At 47.0% G+C, this 19711-nt stretch overlaps 1 protein-coding gene across 1 annotated transcript in view; it reads right to left on the bottom strand.

Moving 5' to 3' along the window:
• Positions 1-19711, bottom strand: part of PPM1H (protein phosphatase, Mg2+/Mn2+ dependent 1H) — a 257523-nt gene that overhangs the window by 78847 nt on the left and 158965 nt on the right. The window contains exon 5 of the mRNA XM_065887438.1: positions 2734-2818. Within this exon, the coding sequence (XP_065743510.1) occupies positions 2734-2818 (85 nt within the window). The remainder of the gene's footprint in view (positions 1-2733; positions 2819-19711) is intronic.

Here is a 19711-nt window from a genome sequence, read left to right as displayed (position 1 = left end):
AAATTTTAGGTATAACTTCCATATAGAGAAGCCTATACGGTTTAGGAATAAGGATGACAAAGAATGGGGACAGTGTTCTCACCTTTTAGAAATTTAGATATTAAGACTCTGTTCTGGGGGCTAATAGTGTCCATTGATTATGCAAGAGTAACATCAAAATACACATTAATTTTAGGACCATTAGGAGTGATTCTTAAACAAACATACAGGGACAATATCACTGAGGCGTGAAGACCAGTAGAATTTGAAGTGGCAAGACTCTGATTCATCCAACAATAACCAAGTGAGTATTACATGCCACAAAAACTTCCACATATATTATTTCATTTCATCTTTGCACCTGCCTTCTGGGGTTTTCTGTGCCCATTACTGACAGTGAAGCTGGGGATCAGTGAAGGGCCTTGCAGAAATCACAGACGCAGTCATGTGACAAGGCTGAGCTCTGAAGCCACACGCATCTCATTCCAGCCGTCCCAAAACAGACCACTAATACTGGAATCTGAACAATGTCAGCATTCCCCTCCCCCTCCTTAAAAGTTAATGTTTTAAGCTCTTGGTATCATTCTTGCCACGTGAAAATGTGAAAGTATTCCAAAATAAAAAAAAAAAAGTGGATCTGCTATTACTCATTGCCTTTAACAGGAAAACAGGAAGTGGTTTTTACTAAGGGTCACGGAGGTGATGGGACAGGGAGGGGCTGAGGCATGGGAGGCAAAGGCCTGGTGCCACTGTGAGAGGTTTCAGGGGAAGCAGGGTAGGTGCTGTGTGGTAATGACCCAGACATCAATACGAACACTGGCCCCTTTGGTCAACACACCCTGATTCAACACGAGCTCTGTGCTAGGTACTGACAACGTGAGGTCCCTAAGGTAAAGGGCCTGCCCTCCGGGACTCAGTCTGGAAGGGAACACGGGACTTGGAAAAAGCAATACAATACCACATGCTGACAGCCATGCTGTGGGCTTCCACAGGGCGCTGCGTGAGCACCGGGGACTGGCCCCCTGCGAGGGGTAGGGGACATGTCCTAGAGGAAGTGACATTTCTTTTGGGGTCTCAAAGTATGAGGAGGAGTTTTCCCGGCAGAGACAAAGGGAAGGGCTCTCCAGGCAGAGCATATTTCCAAAGGCATGGAGATCGGAGAGATCACGGTGTGTCCTGGAAATGGAAGACGGTTCTCCGTGGCTGCAGCCCGGGATGCACTGTGTCCCTGGTGAGGGCAACGAAGAAATGATGCTGGAGAGGTGGGCGGGAAGCCCAGTTCTGGGTCTGCCTTCTGTACACTGTGGGGAGCCAGAGGTTTTTAGGGAAGAGAGTGACAAGATCTATGTGATGATCACGTGGAGGGGGCTTTGTGGAAGATGGACTGGAGAGAGTCAGCCAGGTGGCAGCGAGGCCGGCTGTTATGAACTCTACTTGGAAGGACCCTCGCAGCTCTGAGGTCCTCGGTGGCCCTCTGGTCTAGCTCTCCACTTTATAAGAGACAGACCAAGGTCTGGAAAGGTTAAGAGACTCGTAACAAAGCTACCCGGCTGGTGACTAAGGATGGGGGCAGGATGAGGTCCTGCCGGCTGCTGCCAGTCCCTTCTCCCTGCCTGGATGGCCAAAGAAAGTGAAAGGCTCTAACATCTGGGCCCCCGGAGGGGCTTCAAGTTTATCTGCTTGAAAATAGCAACACATAGGTTGGAAAATAACTGTAGTCAAAGAGTGAAGAAACGTTTTTACCTTGGCTTTGGATTCCTGTTGTCTTATGGACCAGGTAAGTACCAAAAGCAACACAGCTTAGCTACCGAGTAAAACCAACACAACACAGCCAAGGGAATTGAGGGAAGTGCACGAGTTCTTGCTAAATCAACCAAAGTCATCAAATCCTGACTGTTCCCACATGCTGGAATTCAGAGACATGAGCGAAGTCCTTTTGGAGTAGGCTGGATCAGTTCTTTCCTAAGAGCAGACGGTCACTATCTTAGCCTTGTCGTCTAAAAGGAAAGCCAGTTGGCAAGAAAACAGTTCATCCACAGAACTACTATTCACAGCTAGTGCCGAAAGATGCCCACTGCAAAGCAATCCTGTATGATCATCACCGTTGCAGAACAGAATGTGAGGGCAGGGAATATACTCTGTTTTTCAGAAAGCTCCAATTTTCGAAGAAGCAAAAATTCTCAAGATCTGAAAAACCAAACAGCCCTCCTAGAGTCCTCTCATAATTTCACTCCAAAGAGGGAGATCTAACATGGAGAATTTATTTTCAGGGTAGACACAGATTTTCTGATACCTGCATTTCTCCCAAAGGGCCCCTGAGACTTCATATCGGAGCAGGAAGTCCTGGTGTGTCATCAGACTCTGGGGGCTGCTCACATGAGATTCAGACTCGTCTGAACTCCTGTGGTTGAGTTAAAGTGAGTGGCAGGCCTGGGGAAAACGTATCAGCATTCTTTACCACCACATTTCATATTGTACATACCAAGCCATTAAAGGAAACAGAGCATGCCATGTCTTTGATCGGTCACAGATGGGAGAAAGCCAGCCACAATAATAAATTCACGGAGGTGGAGTGTGTCGTCACACACGGAGCCAGGATGTGTGATCCAGGAGGCGTGTATGGGGGGTGTTAACGCCATATGTCGTTTTACTGCTGTGGGCCTGCTCCCAGGTCAATAGCAACATGTTCCTGCAAAACAGCTCCGACGCCATCCCTGACGCTGCGGCGCTCTGCCAGACCTACGTGACTCTTACCAGGTACTGAAGTCGCTGGCGCTCAGTCTCAGGGGTGAATTCCGAAGACATGGGGATGATTTCTCCATTTCTGATGATTATGGCCCTGAAATGGTGAAAATGCATGTCAGCAGCCAATCTCATAAGTACCTCGATTCCGTCCTAACTCCATAGCTTAGTTCAGAATACACCTGAAACTCTCAGAGGATACTCTTCCCTCTGACCTGCACAGCAAAGCTCAGTGTTACCAACTCACCACATTGTAAGTATCTTTAAGAGCATGACATTCTCGTTAGCTCATGAATCTGTACAGTCCAATATGGCAGCAACCAGCCCCATGTGGGTACTGAGCATTTGAATCATGGTGAGTGCAAGCTGAGAAACTGAATTTTTAATTTTATTTAATTTAAATTCATTTAGCTTGAAGTTAAGCAGTCACAGCGGGCTAGTGTAGCAGATAGTGCAGCTCCAGATCTCCGTTACTCAAAGTGTCTGTGAGCCAGCAGCTTGCCAGAAATGCAGACTCTCGGGTTCCACCGCAGACTTCCCGTATTGGAATCTGCATTGTCGTCAGATGCCCAGGGAATTCAAAGGTACGTTAAAATCTAAGAACGCCGGACCTAGGCTCCTGAGTTTCTAGGGTAATATCCTGGGTCCAGGAAAACCACTCTTATCTCATCTTAAAGCTCAGGAAATTCACATACTCTCCAAAGTGTGCCCAACAGCTACTGCCGACTCCGGGACTTTTGAGAGAACAGAGTTCCCCAAAGCAGACGTCTAAAAGAGGAGTTGCCGGATTGATAACTGTGCAGCAACCTTCCCTAAGCCTGTTCTCGGTGGAGCCTCCTGTGCTCAGACCTTGTTCCACAGTGGTCCCTGCAGCCGCCTGCCAGCTATCGATCAGTTGTGGCGGAAGGCTGCCATTTCTATGACAAATCCAAGCGGCTAGTGGAGCTGCATTCTATTCGAACCACAAAGCTCCTGGTATCAGGGAGCCAGAGACCTGGGGACCCAGCACACTTCTCTGTGAAGAGCCACAAGCACGGGGAATACCATCAATGAGCTCAGTTCTGGGTGGATGCCTCACTGACATGGGGAGGCTGCATTTTTTGTGCCAAGAAGCCCTGGGCACCCCTCCCTCCCACCGCAGAGGCAGGCAGTCCCTGACTTGGCAACAATCCCTATAAATGGCTGCAGCTGCTCGACCCCCTCCCCTGCTAACCCCTCACCACCCATGCCCAGTTGCTGCTGTCATAGAAACTAGGGGAGGGGGGCAGGCAAGGGAGGAGATGACAATAAAAACCTTGAAGGCATTAGAGAATTTATGGATCTAGGAGAAAAATGGTGGAACTGTAAGAAAACGGGAAAGTTTTGCAGGGGCTGACCCTGGGAAGAGGGTGGCTCTTGCTGTAATACTCGTATCACTTCTTTTATTATGCCGCCAAAAATAGGACAGATTAAAGATTCCTTCTTATAAACCCAGAGTCACTTGTAAAATGCAACCCACCTCCGCCAACCCCAAGAAAGGTGATATCCACCATTCACAAATCAGTGAGTTAATGGAAATCGTCTTTGTCCTACTTATCGGCTGAGAATAACTGTAGTAAGAGTAGGGGTTTTGATAGAGGCTGGAGAAACTTGGAGAACTTGAAAGGAGGGGTCAGGAAGGTCAAGGTTAGGGCCTAATCTTAAAGTAGCGGGAAGGGCCCAGAGAATGTGGGGCACTAGAGCAAAAGGCATTATGCAGTAAATTCCCACAGCAACCTTCTGTTTCAAAATTTTGCTAAAAGCTACATGGCCTTTTCCTACATGGCCCCTGAATTCCAGCTTCCAGGCTCAGACTAAGAAAGGTGGGTATCCGGGAGGGAAGTAAAAGATCGCGGTAAGAGGAGGAAGGAAGGGACGGTGGAAGATGGGGTGTCAGGCAGCGTGGGCCCGTGGGGAGCGGCCAACCAGACCATGCAAGAGCCTCCTCCAGGACCTAAGTGTCAGGAGGTCAGGGGCCTGGTCTGTTTTGTTCACTCTCATATTCCAGATGCTTGGTATCTTGCCTGCCACCTAGCAGGAGCCCCATGAACATTAATTGAATATAAGAACAGATGAGGGCTTCCCTGGTGGCGCAGTGGTTGGGAGTCCACCTGCCGATGCAGGGGACAAGGGTTCGTGCCCCGGTCCGGGAAGATCCCACATGCCGCGGAGCGGCTGGGCCCGTGAGCCATAGCCGCTGAGCCTGCGCGTCCGGAGCCTGTGCTCCGCAACCGGAGAGGCCACAACAGTGAGAGGCCCGCGTACCGCCAAAAAAAAAAAAGAACAGATGAGAGAACTTAGGAGAAGCTTTGCCTTGAGTCTGAGAGGAAGAGAGCAGAACTAGGGAGGCAGCGGACGTTCGCTTACACAAGGAGAGTTGGGTGGTTGTCACAGAGCCGAGGGGGGCGTTCGCCTGGAATCGCACCTGCTCCCTCAGCCATCTTTTCCTCTTCTCCTGACCAGGTGAGTCCATCCATCACTTCCAACCCCGGAGTCTTTCCTACATCAGTTATTCCCTCTGTATTCCCAACCTCTCTCTCTGCTGGCTTTGCTACCACACGCAAAACACTTTGTGTTTAAAATCAAACAAAACAGAAACCGAAACGAAAACCAAAGAAACAATACTCTCCTAATCTGAAACCCACTTTCAGGGTCTTTTCCCCTTTCTTTCCCGCTAAACCAAGGTTGACACATTCATTACACATTAATCTACATTCAGGGGCTCTACTTCCTCACCTCCCACCGATGCCTCAAATACAGGTAAATTCATTTCTTGCCTTCTCTCTAGCTGACTGCTCTCACCAGTCCCCAAATGGCCTCTTTGCTGCTACACCCCGTGACCATGACCTCATTCCCACCTTCCTAGGCAGCATTTGTTGGTCCCTCCCGACCCCAGCTTCTGGGGCACTGCTTCTCCTGGTCTCCCTCCGACCTCCCAGGACACTCTTCTCAGACTCCTCTGGGGTTGTGGGCTGCCATTCCACCTCTCTACCCACTCCCTGGACACTCGCTTCCCAGCCCTGTAACCCCCAAGATTTGGTTTAGAGGCCTCTCCTACATGCTCTTTAGCCTGGTGCTGCCAATATGGAACACAACCTGTTTTGTTACTCATTGCTTAGCTGTCCGCCTTCCGAGCTGGCCTGTAAGCTCCTAAGGCGAGAGCCATGTCCGTCCTGCTCACGCTGAGGCCCCACTACTGTGCACAGAGCCAGGCAGTTACAAGCAGTACTGGCTACAGAATTTCTAGGGTCTGGGCCAAATAAAAATGCAGGCCCTCCTGTTCAAAAATTAATGAGGATTTCAAGACTGTGACAGCAGAACATTAAGGCAAATGTGGCGGCCCGCACAGGTCACAACCCCATGAAGCAGGCCCTGACTGTACGCCCTTAAATGTTTACTGGATGAATCGATGGCTTCAACCATGACACACGCCGATGGTTCCAAGTATCCTTTCCGGCCCACACGTCTCTGCTGTGCTCCAGCCTGGTACAGCCAACTGCTAACAAATATTCACTTGGATACTCACTGGCATCTCAGACTCGACGTGTTTCAGACTTAACGATCCTGCCCCACCACACCCCCTGTCTCAGGTAACAGCATCCCTTTCCACCGGGGGGCGGGGGGGGGGTATTCCAGAAGCCATCTCACTTTTCTCCCTCTACACATCCAAACAGGCAGCAATCCTGTAGAGTTTATCCCCTCAGTAGCATGAGAATCTGTCCCTTTCCTTGGTTCCTTCTGTTAGTGCCTGGGTTCAGGCCACATCAGAGCTTGTCTGCCTGACTCAGGAGCTCTGCTCCCCAGGGCCACCAAGATGATTTAAAAGCATTACTTGCATCACGTCAGATCCCTTACTGCAAGCCCCTAGGTGCCTTCCCAGCATTTCCACTTTCCTTCATTATCTGGGTTTTGTCTATATTTCTGGTTTCAGTCTCACACTTGCTATTCCTTGCACTCTGCCTCTCCCTCCTTCTGGCCAACTGATTCCTCTCTGAGAGTCAGCCCAGGAGAATGCCCTCCTGGTCTACCTTCGATGCCCTTTCTCTGTGACCCCGTGGGGTCATGTGCCTGGTGTACCACAGCCCTTACCAGTCTCACTGAGATGGCTGGCCTCTGTGGCTGTCTCTAACTACCTGAGGATGTCTTCTGGGCAGAGCCTAAGCCCTGGTTTCTGAATCTCCAGCACTCAGCGTGTGGCCTGTGACAGACACGCAATAACTGTTTGCTGAGGGATAAGCGACTAAATGGATGAAGAGTGAACTGGACTTGGGTGGATGAACAGACGTGTCCAGAAGCGAAGGTCCCAAATAAGACTTTTCTTAATAACATGATCTGTAACTGTCTGTCTACCGCCTGAGCCCTCAAAAACCCACATGCCTTTTCATTGGTTTTACAAAAAGACAAGGGACCTAAAAGGATGTTGTTCTGGCTGAATCAACGCTGAAAAGTGACTCAAACGATAAGGGAAAACTAGGCAGGGCCCCCGTCCTTGGTGGGCAGGGGAGGGAGAATGCAGCCACCACTATGTTTACTCTGTTTTTTCATTTCAAATTCGTACACGACGAGGTAGCAGCATTCAACTCCAATGTTCACTGCTGGGGTAACCCTACCTAATTACTTTCATAAATAGATCCTTATATCTAAATCCACTTACGTACAGAACATTCTTCACTTCTGTTTGAACTACCGAGTTTTTCCTTTATGAGACACCCATGGATTAAAGAATGACAGCAAGTCTGGCGGCCAAACTTTCCAGTCCCTGCGTCACGACACCTCTTCCTATGCGATTCCCGGCTTCCTTTTGATCTTTCTCTCTTTCATCCCTCTGATCTAGGGATCAGCTTGTCAGAGAGCTGGTCTCCAATCTGGAGTAGGGCAGTGAGAGGAAGGGGTTTCGAAGGGAACAGAGTGCATGTGAAGGCTGACAAATCCTGTACGAAACAACCAGTAACGTAGAGACATGCTTTTAAAGCTACAGTCTCTCATCACAGGCTCCTTATAGACGTCATATCTTCTACTTCATTATTTTATGAAATGTTTTTACTAAATGAGGATAAAAAAGCTATATAGTGACACGATAAGGGCAACAATTCCTAACTGATGAGAAATTTGAGTTCAGAGAACAGGTGCTAGAAAATTCTGCTACTTATATCCTTGAATGTCACAATTTGGAGTCAAAAAGAATTACTTTTTGTTCCCCAAGCTGGTCAAAAGGTAAACTGGTCAAGAGAAAAATAAAGGGCCAGACAGGATGCTCATTTCAGAGAGTCTCTCAATTTTGCACTTTCTCTTAAGGAGATCGCACTAACTCCTGTCAAATCCCGTCTCAAAGCAGGAGTGACACTTTCCAAAGGCATCTGACAAACAAGCAAAAGAAAAAAAACAATAAAAGATGTGATTAGGCAACCGACAAGAAGGGAAAATGCAAATGTTCAATAAACATATGAAAAGAAGCTCTACCTCACTGGTCCAGGAAGAGGCAAATTAAAGTAAAAGTAGGGCTTCCCTGGTGGCGCAGTGGTTGAGAGTCCGCCTGCCAGTGCAGGGGACACGGGTTCGTGCCCCGGTCCGGGAAGATCCCACATGCCGCAGAGCTGCTGGGCCCGTGAGCCATGGCCGCTGAGCCTGCGCGTCCGGAGCCTGTGCTCCTCAATGGGAGAGGCCACAACAGTGAGAGGCCCGCGTACCACAAAAAAAATAAAAAATAAAGTAAAAGTAATGTAATTTTTGCTCATCACAGTGGCAAACATCTATTGAAAACATTAACAATATATAATAGTTCTCACAGGATGAGGGGAAAAAGCCATTCTCATAATTAAAGGGAACATAGACTGTTATACTTTTGAAATCTCTTAAAATTGTAACTACATAAAAAAATGGTTCAGCCACCCTACTGTGGGGAATATATCCTAAAGAAATAAAGTGTTCATTACAGGGCTTTCCTGGTGGCGCAGTGGTTGAGAGTCCACCTGCCGATGCAGGGGACAAGGGTTCGTGCCCCGGTCCGGGAAGATCCCACATGCCGCGGAATGGCTGGGCCCGTAAGCCATGGCCGCTGAGCCTGGGTGTCTGGAGCCTGTGCTCCGCAACGGGAGAGGCCCACCGCGTACCGCCAAAAAAAAAAAAAAAGGTTCATTACAAGTCAACAATTCATATTTGACATTACTTGTCGTGGTAAAGACTGGAAACAGTATGAAACAGTTTATCAAAAGGGGGAATTGTTGAATGGATTGGTGTGTAATCTATGTTATACAGTCACTTAAAAAGTTAAGTCTGTTTTGTAACCTGCAGGTATCCATGATGTATTGTTAAGAAAAGCATATTGCAGGGCTTCCCTGGTGGCGCAGTGGTTGAGAGTCTGCCTGCCGATTCGATGCAGGGGACACGGATTCGTGTCCCGGTCCGGGAAGATCCCACATGCCGCAGGGCGGCTGGGCCCGTGAGCCATGGCCGCTGAGCCTGCACATCTGGAGCCTGTGCTCCACAACGGGAGAGGCCACAGCAGTGAGAGGCCCGCGTAACACAAAAAGAAAAGAAAAGAAAAGAAAAGCACATTGCAGAGTAATATGGGGAATAATCCCATTTTTATAAAAACAAAAACTATATATAGATACCCTATATACATGAAATATCTGATTCCAGGCCAAAATCCTATGTGTGCTCCTTCAGGCTCTGCAAAGGTTCTACTGGTCAGGCCTGCCAGGAAGCTGCCCTCCCCACACCTAGTGCCCAGCCAGGGCTCTGCAGTCTCTGAGGGGAGCTGCAGGCCAGGGCTCCCTCCCCCCACCCCACCATGGGTCACATTTACATACTTTTCTGCCTACCCAGCCGAGGCACCTCCACCAGGAGTCCTGGCTAAGATACTTTTCCCCCACTCTGACTCAGTACTTTTCCACTCCTAGTCCTTTCCCTTTTCCACCACCTACCTGCCATCCCACCCCCATCCCCTGGTCCAAAGGCACAGCCTTTTGTTCAGAGCTCCTCAATACCGAGCAGATTCCTCCTGCCCTGCTGCATGTCATCACCTGACCCTGGCCCGGTGCCCCTGTGTGGGGAAAACGGAACACTGCTTTCTCTTTGCCTCTTGCCTGCACTATCAGAGAGTGAATAAGGCTGTCACTGTCCTAACTGGCCACCTGGACACCTGGCTGTCTGATAATATAAGTTATGTTTGAATGAGTAGGGAGAAAGGCATGGAAGTGGGAGAGAAAGTTAATTTTCCTTTACATATCTTTGTATCATTGGACTTACAGGAATCGTGAAACATTCCTTTTGTAAATTCTGAAGAGGAATTTATTTGCCCGGATTTGGCCACATATTCACAAAAGGCCCGGAACCCTACTAAATGCTAATTCATCTTTGTAGCACTACCAGTCTTCGTGAACCCTGTGGGACCCAAGCATTAAGTGACCACAGAATTTTTCCTGGGCCCCAAACGTCTCTCAGAGTTCAGGAGTGACTGCAAAACTCTCCTGTAGCTGCATCAGAAGCCACTAACTAAGAAGCCAGTGACAGAATTTTGTTATAAAAATGAGAACTGGTTAAGACCAAAAATGTCTGTACCTTCTTCTACCACTTGTGTTCTAAGAGGAGACCCACAGAAATAGGTGCAGAACAGCCAACCATGCTCACAAATGAAAACGACAGAAAGACGTTCTGAATGAAGAATGAATGGGGCGACTCGAGGATTCATCAGCCCCTCCTCTGGATGGTTAGATTCCATTCATTTTAGGCGTACAGAAGGGTCTGTACATTTGTAATCCTCCCCCTCCTGCCACAGCCTGGGCATTGTGAACTACTCTGACACACACGTTTCTCTGAGGACCTAAGAACTTGAAACTATGCCTCTTAGACACTGACAGTATGCATCCTTGTAATGCTTTTTCATTGGCCACAGGGAAATTTTCAGTGTGTTAAATCAGTGACACTTTGATAAAACGAAAACAGAACAAAACATCCCCCGCTGTCCCACCTCAATGACTGCATCCACTGCCCGTGGGCTGCCTACCACCACACGACTTCCAGATTTCAAGGCCGAGGCAGCCACCCAGGGGTTTGGATGTGGCCGTGGGATGGGAGCGGCACTTCCCCTTAGAGATCACCGTTGGAAGTAAGTGGAGGAGGAAGGAGCAAACAGCCAGCTACACTTCCTACTGCTTGGAAGACATCTCCCTCTTTCCAGGGCAAGCAGAACTCAGCATATACTGGTGAGTGTTGTGGGCAATGTGCTGTAGCTCATGTTCACGGCTACACTCTGGAATGGTCTCACTGTGTACAACACCCTCTTGGAGTGTTTCAGAAAGTCCGCCCTGGCCCCAGGATGCTAGTAGCTTTGAATAGCAGAGGCTCATTCACACACCCTCCTTCCTAGCCTTCAGTGAAATGAGGTGATGTTGCCTCGGTGCACTGCACAGCTCTTACGTCATCGGCTGTGACTATCAAGAAAGCTTCAGATTCAAGCAAAGGAGCAACACATTGAAGTTTGAAGAGGAAGTCTGGAGAATGATGGAGGACAAATGCAGGAGAACCCCAGCCAGCACTTCCTTTCCGTGAGCCTCAGGAAGCTTAAAAGCCCGTGCTCTGCCCAGTGCACTTCAGAGCAGACCACCTGTCAGCCCTCCTGCCTCCTCAAGGTAAAGACTGTGGCCTGAAGACCAAACAAAATACTAAAACTCACAAATGATTTTGCAAAGAGGTACTATGTAAACTTGGCATAAGGACAATTAATGAGCATATAGGTTTTCAGCCTCAATAAAAGGTCCAAGTGGCACAAAGAATGGGGAAAAATTAATATATATATCCCTTATATACATAGATTTATAGTTATAGATGTAGATTATATACAATATAGATATATTTACGTATAAAAATCTCCACATATAAATCTCCATCTATAAACATTATATATATTCATATATAGATGAAAATCTCCAAGCTTAACAATAAAGGTAGAATCTCTCTGCAGAGCTGAAATGGAAAAGAACTTCAAAATCGCCAGGCTGCTGGACTTGAGAGGCAGTTAACAGTTTCCAGCAGGCCAGTCTCCACGGAGGGAGAGGTTAAGTAAGATAAAAGTCAGGGCTCAAGCTCACTCCTGAAGGCAGCATCCAAACCAAGTTGCTTCACTTTGCCACACCCCTTGGTTTCTTCTCTCTGCAGCATAGGAACCGCTGGCCGGCAAAGCCAAGTGCTCTGCAGCTAGTGTTTGCAAGAGTCCAGGTAGCACAGAACTTCATTCCCATCTCAAACAGTTAAGCAGCCAGCCAGTCCTGCAGCATGGAAACCACCCACATGTGTAGTAAAGGGGACGTGAGTGTACAACATACAGGAGGAATCTTTCCGGGTTGTTGTAAGTTCTGACAGTTTACACAGGAGGTTGTAATGGGAAAGACAAAGCACTACTGTGGGGCAACAGCCGATGTCAGGCCCTCTCCCTGGCTCAGCAAGTCCACAGCCCTGGGCTTCCCTGGTGGCGCAGTGGTTGAGAGTCCGCCTGCCGATGCAGGGGACACGGGTTCGTGCCCTGGTCCAGGAAAATCCCACATACCGCGGAGCGGCTGGGTCTGTGAGCCATGGCTGCTGAGCCTGCGCGTCCGGAGCCTGTGCTCCGCAACGGGAGAGGCCACGGCAGTGAGAGGCCTGCGTACAGCAAAAAAAAAAAAAAGTCCACAGCCCTGAGGGGTACCCATCCATGTGCCCCATCACTGGTAGTGAGGTGGTGTGGTGGCAATGGCACTGGCTTGGGAACCAGAACTTGCAGATGCCAGCCCCACTTTAGGTTAATCGCTAGCTCCAGGCCTTGGTGTCCTTGCCAATAAAAAGAAGGGGTAAGGACAAGGCACCTCCCAGGTCTAAATTTCAGTGATTCTGAAAATAAGCCAAATATCTGCAGAGTGGAGAAACACGGACAAATTACGACAGCTACTACTTTCCCTCTCAGGAGGAGGTAATCCCCCAAATTTAGATTCTGATAAATATAAACCAATACAGAAGTGCCAGGATGGGAGAAGTCACCCTTAGTGCTTCTTTTAAACCATAAAGGACAAGGAGCCCATTATCAAGCAAGCCCCGCAATGTACTTTCCCTGCTGTCACCAGTCCCCTTGGAATGCAAAGCTGCAAACAAAAAGCATCTCTGACCTGATTCCATTACACACTTTTTCAGCTGAAAGTGATTCGAAACGCAACATTAAACTGAACATTTCCCAGAATGGAGGAGAAAACCTGGTACAAGGTGACAAAGAGCAACCATTCGGAAAACCCGTTTTGACAGCGCCTATCAATTCCAAAGTACAGGGAGGAGGCATCCGTTTTGTCAAAAAGCATCAGACCTTGTAAATCCTCTTCAGGTGCAGCAGAAGCATCTATCTCCTTCAAAAGCACTAGAAATGTGTCGATGGAGAAGAAAGCGGGGCAGCTGATGGAGTGAGCTGGGGTTGCCACCATCAGACGACATCCAGGCTGTTGATGCCAATTAGAGGGGTCAAAAAATAGCTGAAGGGACAAAAATAACCCCAGGAGCCTGGAATTAGCTTTGGTGTGTTTTTAGTCATTCCATTTCCAGAACGGATACTAAAGAAAAAGGGTGCAAATGCGATGATTCATTTAGCAGAACCTCAAATACGCAAGTGTATCAGCAAAAAATATTCACCCGAAAATGGTCAGGAAAAAAAATTCAGATCTTTCCTTAGCAGCAAAAATAAATGACCGCTCGCAGAGCCATAACTGAGTCAGATGTTCCTGTTTTCCTCGCAAGCAGCCCAGTCTGTATTCATACCACCCAGAATAATTTCTCAATGTCATAATTCAGCCACTTTCTACAAACATCTTGCTATACCAGCAACATTCATGAAACCAAGTGCACCCGCACAGCATCTTCCACACCAGTCATGAACGAAAACTTTTTGAGGTGCTTATTTCTAAAAATAATGATAAGGGGTCCATGTGTATATTAACGGTGGGGTTGTTTGTTCTTGTTTTAAAAAATATATTCCACATTCCATAAAATTCACCCCTGTAAAGTGTACAGTTCAGTTTTTAGTATATTCACAAGGGTGTGCAGCCATCACCACTAACTAATTCCAAAACATTTTCATCACCTCAAAAAAGAACTGCTCGCCATACTCATTAGCAGTCACTCCCCATTCCCCCCGCCTCCCCCCAACCCACGTCAACCACTAATCTGTTTTCTGTCTCTATAGATTTGCCTGTTTTGGATATCTCACATAAATGAGATCCTATAACATATGGCCTTTTGTGCCTGGTTTCTTCCACTTAAAATGACGTTTTCAAGGTTTATCGTGTTACAGCAGGCGTCAGTACCTCATTCCTTTTTATGGCTGAATGACTATTCTGTTGTAAGGACACACTACATTTTGTTTATCCATTCATTGGTGGATGGACATTTAGGTTGTTTCCACTCTTTGGCTATTGTGAATAACATCGTTGTAAACATTCATGTACAAGTTTTTATGGGAATACATATTCTCAGTTCTCTTGGCTATCTACCTAGGAGTGGAACTGCTGGGTCACACGGTAACTCCACGTTTAACATTTTGAGGAACTGCCAATCAGTTTTTGAAAGTGGCGGCACCATTTTGCATTCCCAATTGGTGAATTTTAAAACTTTCTTTTAAAGGATCGCAGAGTTCAAACTAAATTTATTTCTGAAAATCCCACAGTGGTTTCTTATTTTGCACAGTTTCAAAAGCACTTAGTTGGCAAAGTTTTGCCTGTGTGCTTCGATCTCAATGCACATATTGAACATTTAGTGGTTCCTTTTCCATTTGTGTTCAGAGGGTGTATATTCTGTTCTTCTCAAGTGCAGGATCAATACCTATAATCTACAGTACTCTACGGTCCCCCAGCACAAATGTACACAAACACTTCTCAAGCCCCAAAATGAGCACATTTTTCTCCTCCTAGCAAGTAGCCAGACTGGATGACTACTGGATGATTGGATGAGCCTCCCCTCCTCCCTCCCTCCCCTCCTCCCCCTCCCCTCCTCCGCCTCCCCTCCCCTTCTTCCCCTCCCCTCCTCTCCCCTCCTCCCCCTCCCCTCCCCTTCCCTTCCCCCTCCCCTCCCCTTCCCTTCCCCCTCCCTCCCCTTCCCCCCTCCCCTCCCCCCTCCCCTTCCTCCCCTCCCCCCCTCCCCTTCCTCCCCTTCCCCCTCCCCTTCCTCCCCTTCCCCCTCCCCTTCCTCCCCTTCCCCCTCCCCTCCCCTCCCCCCCCTCCCCCCCTCCCCTCCCCTCCCCCCCTCCTCCTTCCCTTTCTTTTAAATAACTGATGATGACAATAGCTCACTGTTTGTGTGCCAAGGCAGGTAGTACATGCAGAGTCCCGGAAGCAACCTCTTTACCAGTGCTCCATATTAGTTACAATTGGACACAGGTGTGTCCAGTTCCAACCACTATATTTTAGTAGGGCAATGCCATGGAGCAACTGAACTGAGTTCCAAGGAAAGAAATAAAAACAACGTAAGGGATGGAAAATAGATGCCTTGAAGGAGGTTAAAGCAATTATGGTATTTTAGCCTGAAGGAAAAAATGAGCAGTGATTTGATCACAATCTCCTTCTCGCAATTTGAAACCATTTTATTGAAAGAATGGTGACTGACCAGTTTCTTCATGCTCAGAGCAACACAAACAAGAGGAAATTCTATTTAATCAAATCAGTAAGATTCTATGGTTGGAAACAAGAAAAGAATTTCCTAATCTTCACATTATACATTGACCGAAGCCAATTCCAATGGGTCTCCGTCCCTGAAATTCTTCAAAAGGACATGAGGGAGCTTTGTCTATATTTGCCTGCCAAGAATCTTGAGGCATCCTTTATTGTTGTTTCTTTATGATGCTATAAATCAGGAGCTACATCTGTGATGTGAGGGCAAAGCCAGATCCACAAACATTCACTTCAGACTGTGTACTGTATAATGTACTTAGGAAGTCTTACAACCTATACCATGGAAGTAAACAGGTCATCCTCAGTGCTACACGCCCCTGCCCAAAATAAGCTACGACATGACTTCACCTGGCAGGGCAGGTGGCTTATCTGTGGCCCAATGGTTAGATAACAGGCTGGATGCCTCGCCTGCAGGGCTTCCTGGCTCTACCAGCCGATGGTTACCCCATGTCAGGTCTTCACATAGAAACGCTTGGGAAGCCCATCTCTCATCCACTGAACATAACCATCATTTGGGTTTGGGGAGCCAGTTGAGGTGTAGTGGAAAGGGATCAGGGCTCAGAGTTCAAAGTCTAGCTCAAGCTATGAACTAGCCATGCTAGGAGCCACTCTGACACTCAATTTTCCCCATTTGAAAAAGGGTAAATACCTCTTTCTTCAGATTAAATGAGTTTATGTGCAAAAGGACTTTAAGCATGACTTATTAAGCGTAGCTGATTGAATCATTAAGGGAAACAAGTCAAAGTAGAACAGTCATTACTTGGAACTTTGTTATTTTGTATAATAACTGTCCACAATTGTGATCCTAAAGAACTGTATGAAGGAAAAACAGAAAACAAAACAAAAAAAACAGTGTATCTAGTGACCTCACTTAGGCTTTAATGATGAAATGGCATGCTGACTTCCCATTGTCATTTCTAGTCACGTGTTCAGGTACCCCCAGAACTCCATGGAAAAGAAGGGAGATTGACAGGGTAGTAATGGAGCATTCCTGCTTCTCCTGATCACTAGCTTTAAAACCCCACCCTGTCCATTAATATTAATGCCATAATCTCCTTCAGATTTTTCCAAGCATATCTGTAATTTAAGATTTCATTTTGACAAACAGATATACTAATGGTTCCCATGCCAAATCCCCTTTCCCTGCAAAAATTCCACTGAGCCCATAATTTACCTGTGGCTATTACAATTGTCCAAATGAAAAGTGAGAGTCTTGACTATGTCTGTGGAAACAGAAACGTCTCAGAGGTATAATATATTAAATTTTTAAAATTATGTGTGTATTTATTAAATGTATATAATCTACAAATATATTCTCCCAAGTAAAGGAGATGAAAAGGTCTTAGACTCTGTTGAAATGCCCAGGTTGGACAATGGAGGGTGATGATGCTATAACAACAGGAGAGACAGGAAGAGAAGCCCATCTGGAGGAGAAGACACTGCATTTCGATTTGGACATGTTGAATTCAGCACACGTGCCTGATGCCCAGGGAGAAGGGCTAATGAGTACACAGCTGGAAATGTGGGTATGGTGCTCAGGAATGAAGTCAGTGCTATAAAAAGAGTTGGGAACAGTTATGTTTATATGGTAGTTAAAACTATGGAACTGAAACAAGTATTCCAGGGAATGTATATAGAACGTGGGGATAAATATTAAGCAAGAACATAGAAAATGGGTCCATTCCCTCATTTACCTGTTGAACTCACTTCACAGAGTAAATCGATGAATTGAAGTTGCCCCCTACAATGTTTTCCATGGAACACTCTTCTGAATGATGATAGGAAACCACCCAAAAAATGCATGCTCAGAAGAGTTTGGGAAACACTTTTCTTTGTCACAGGACTTTTCGGAGCCTTTAGTATAGTAAAATGTGTCATTGTTCTCTAAGACTAGGTAACTGTGCAATAATTCCCAAATCTGACTAGGGGAGGAACATTTCTTAACCGCTCTTCACTTTTCTACCAAGTGTAGGTCAAATTCAGGGATGGATGCCCGTGACTGAGCTATAGCCTAGGGACACAGTGGGTTTCACTCTTGGGAGCTGCACCATCTACTCCCAAAAACCTCCTCAGATGAAAAATCAGGGCTGTTCTCTCTCTCTGATTCCATTTTCTTTTTTGAGAGGCACTTCATTCACAAAGCTTCAGAGGTAAAGGGGGCTGAGACCAGGGCAGGGGCTGCCTGGAAGAAAACCAAGCTCTCTCCCCCTCTCTCCCGGCCCCTTGGTTTTCTCCATTCTAACTCTTCTCTTAAATAATTTGCCAGGTATGAGAGCTCAAGGTGTGCTCCTGTTACCCTGGCTTCAACTAGTTCTCATTAGAAGTTTGGGGGCTTTCTTGTTCTGGTTCACATTTTATTTTTGTATTTGCTGCTTCTCTGGAATGACTCTCCCTCATCACCGGGACTGGGGGAAAGAGGCAGACAGACTGCTCTGGGTCCCGATTCCAGCTTAAACAAAAGAAGACCCCAATATGTTCCAGTCTGGCTCGTGAAGGGACTGCATGGGGATTTAAGGCCAAAATGTGTTACTTATATAATGTGTTCCTCTGCCTTATCCTCTGTCCATACATATAGCTCCCTGTTCAACTTTTGGGGATTGGTAGGCAGGGTCCAGATAGGACCTGTGAATTAGAGTTTTCAGGGCTCAGCTCTACAGCTTCTAATTCCTCGCCTGGGACCTTCCGGAAATCGAGTTGAGCTTTAATTCATCTCTGCAGAATGTCATTGCCCCTCTACAGCTTACCTAGTAGGTCTTTTTTCACACATAGGAATCTCTCTGACATGCAAGGTAAAGAAATGTATTTTGGACCTTATATTTTTCCCATTTTGCAAACACTCAGACCATTCATTAGTATGGTGTTAATTTAAGACCCTATTACTTCTGATGGGAAGTTGGCCAAGAACGGACAGTAACACCCACCAATCAAAATTGTTCACAAACTTAAAACCCAGAATAGACTTATACCTATGGAACATGGTGAAGACAACAGAAGTGACCTTCCTTAGTTATATTTGAAAAATTGAGGTGATTGAGGAAGAGACTAATTGGCTGCTAGAAACTACAGGTTTTGTAAAGCTGATGGATGACAAAGGAGGAGAAGTACTAATTTCTTTCTATTTTACTTGTCAGGCGGAAGGAGAAAATAACGACGAGTTTAAAAAAACTAAGGCCCAAGACAGATGAAAATATTACAAAAGAGAACTCTGCTGCGATAAATGGGATCGAGTCTTCTGGCTTCAACAGATTCCATCCCAGGGCCCTAAAAGTACTCGAAGATGAGGCTGTCACAGTTCTGTCAGGAATCTGGGAGGAACAGCAGTGAAGGGAAGATGTGACCAAAGATTAGAGACAGGCAACTCAGGTTCCCTTTTCAACAAAGGAAACAGTGGATTCTGTAAACTAACAAGGAGGGACCTGATATCACTGTGGAGGAAGATTCTAGAGTAGGTCGTTAAAGGCAAGGCTCGTGAGGGCTAATAAAGGAAAGCAGCAGTCACTGGTGGTCTGCCTGAGTGCACTAAGAGGAAAGCCTGTCCCTTCCCAAGCCCTCTTCCTCCATCCCTTTTTTTCCCCAGGTAAAAGACATGCCACAGGCAGAGTATCTATCTATTTGGACTTTAGAAACCACCAAAATTGTTCATGATCTTTTGGTTGACCACGAAGGATAGGAACAGTTTAAGTAAAAAGAGGTAAATTAAAAGTGGTTGAGGGGCTTCCTTGGTGGCGCAGTGGTTGAGAGTCCGCCTGCCGATGCAGGGGACACGGGTTCGTGCCCCGGTCCAGGAAGATCCCACATGTGGCGGAGCGGCTGGGCCCGTGAGCCATGGCCGCTGAGCCTGTGCATCCGGAGCCTGTGCTCCACAACGGGAGAGGCCACAACAGTGAGAGGCCCGCGTACCGCAAAAACAAATAATAATAATAATAATGAAAAGTGGTTGAAATAGCTGCAAAATTAAAGAGTTTCAGTCCAACAGACGGTCATCGTGATTTGGCTCTGTGGCATGACTGACAGGAAAGTGAAAGTGGGCTCAGCGATGCTGTCCTGACAAGGGGGGTGGCCATCACTCCACATAGCATGGGTCAGCTCAGTGCTGGGTGGTGCCATGTGTGAACAGGGCAATTCCACAAGAAGAGGGCCAGGGCCAGAGACCTGGGGCTGAGGGGCTCTAACCAGCTCTCTGAAGACCACATGAAGGAAACCAGGGATGTTTCCTCTGAAGAAGAGAAGATTTGTGGATGGTCACAATAGGCGCCTTTGAGTATCTGAAGGACCATCAAGTGAGAGAGTGA

This window comes from Phocoena phocoena, chromosome 11, assembly GCF_963924675.1.
Source record: "Phocoena phocoena chromosome 11, mPhoPho1.1, whole genome shotgun sequence".
Classification (NCBI taxonomy): Eukaryota; Metazoa; Chordata; class Mammalia; order Artiodactyla; family Phocoenidae; genus Phocoena; species Phocoena phocoena.
The sequence above is the reverse complement of the archived record's forward strand: the minus strand, read 5'-3'. Positions and strand labels throughout refer to the sequence as shown.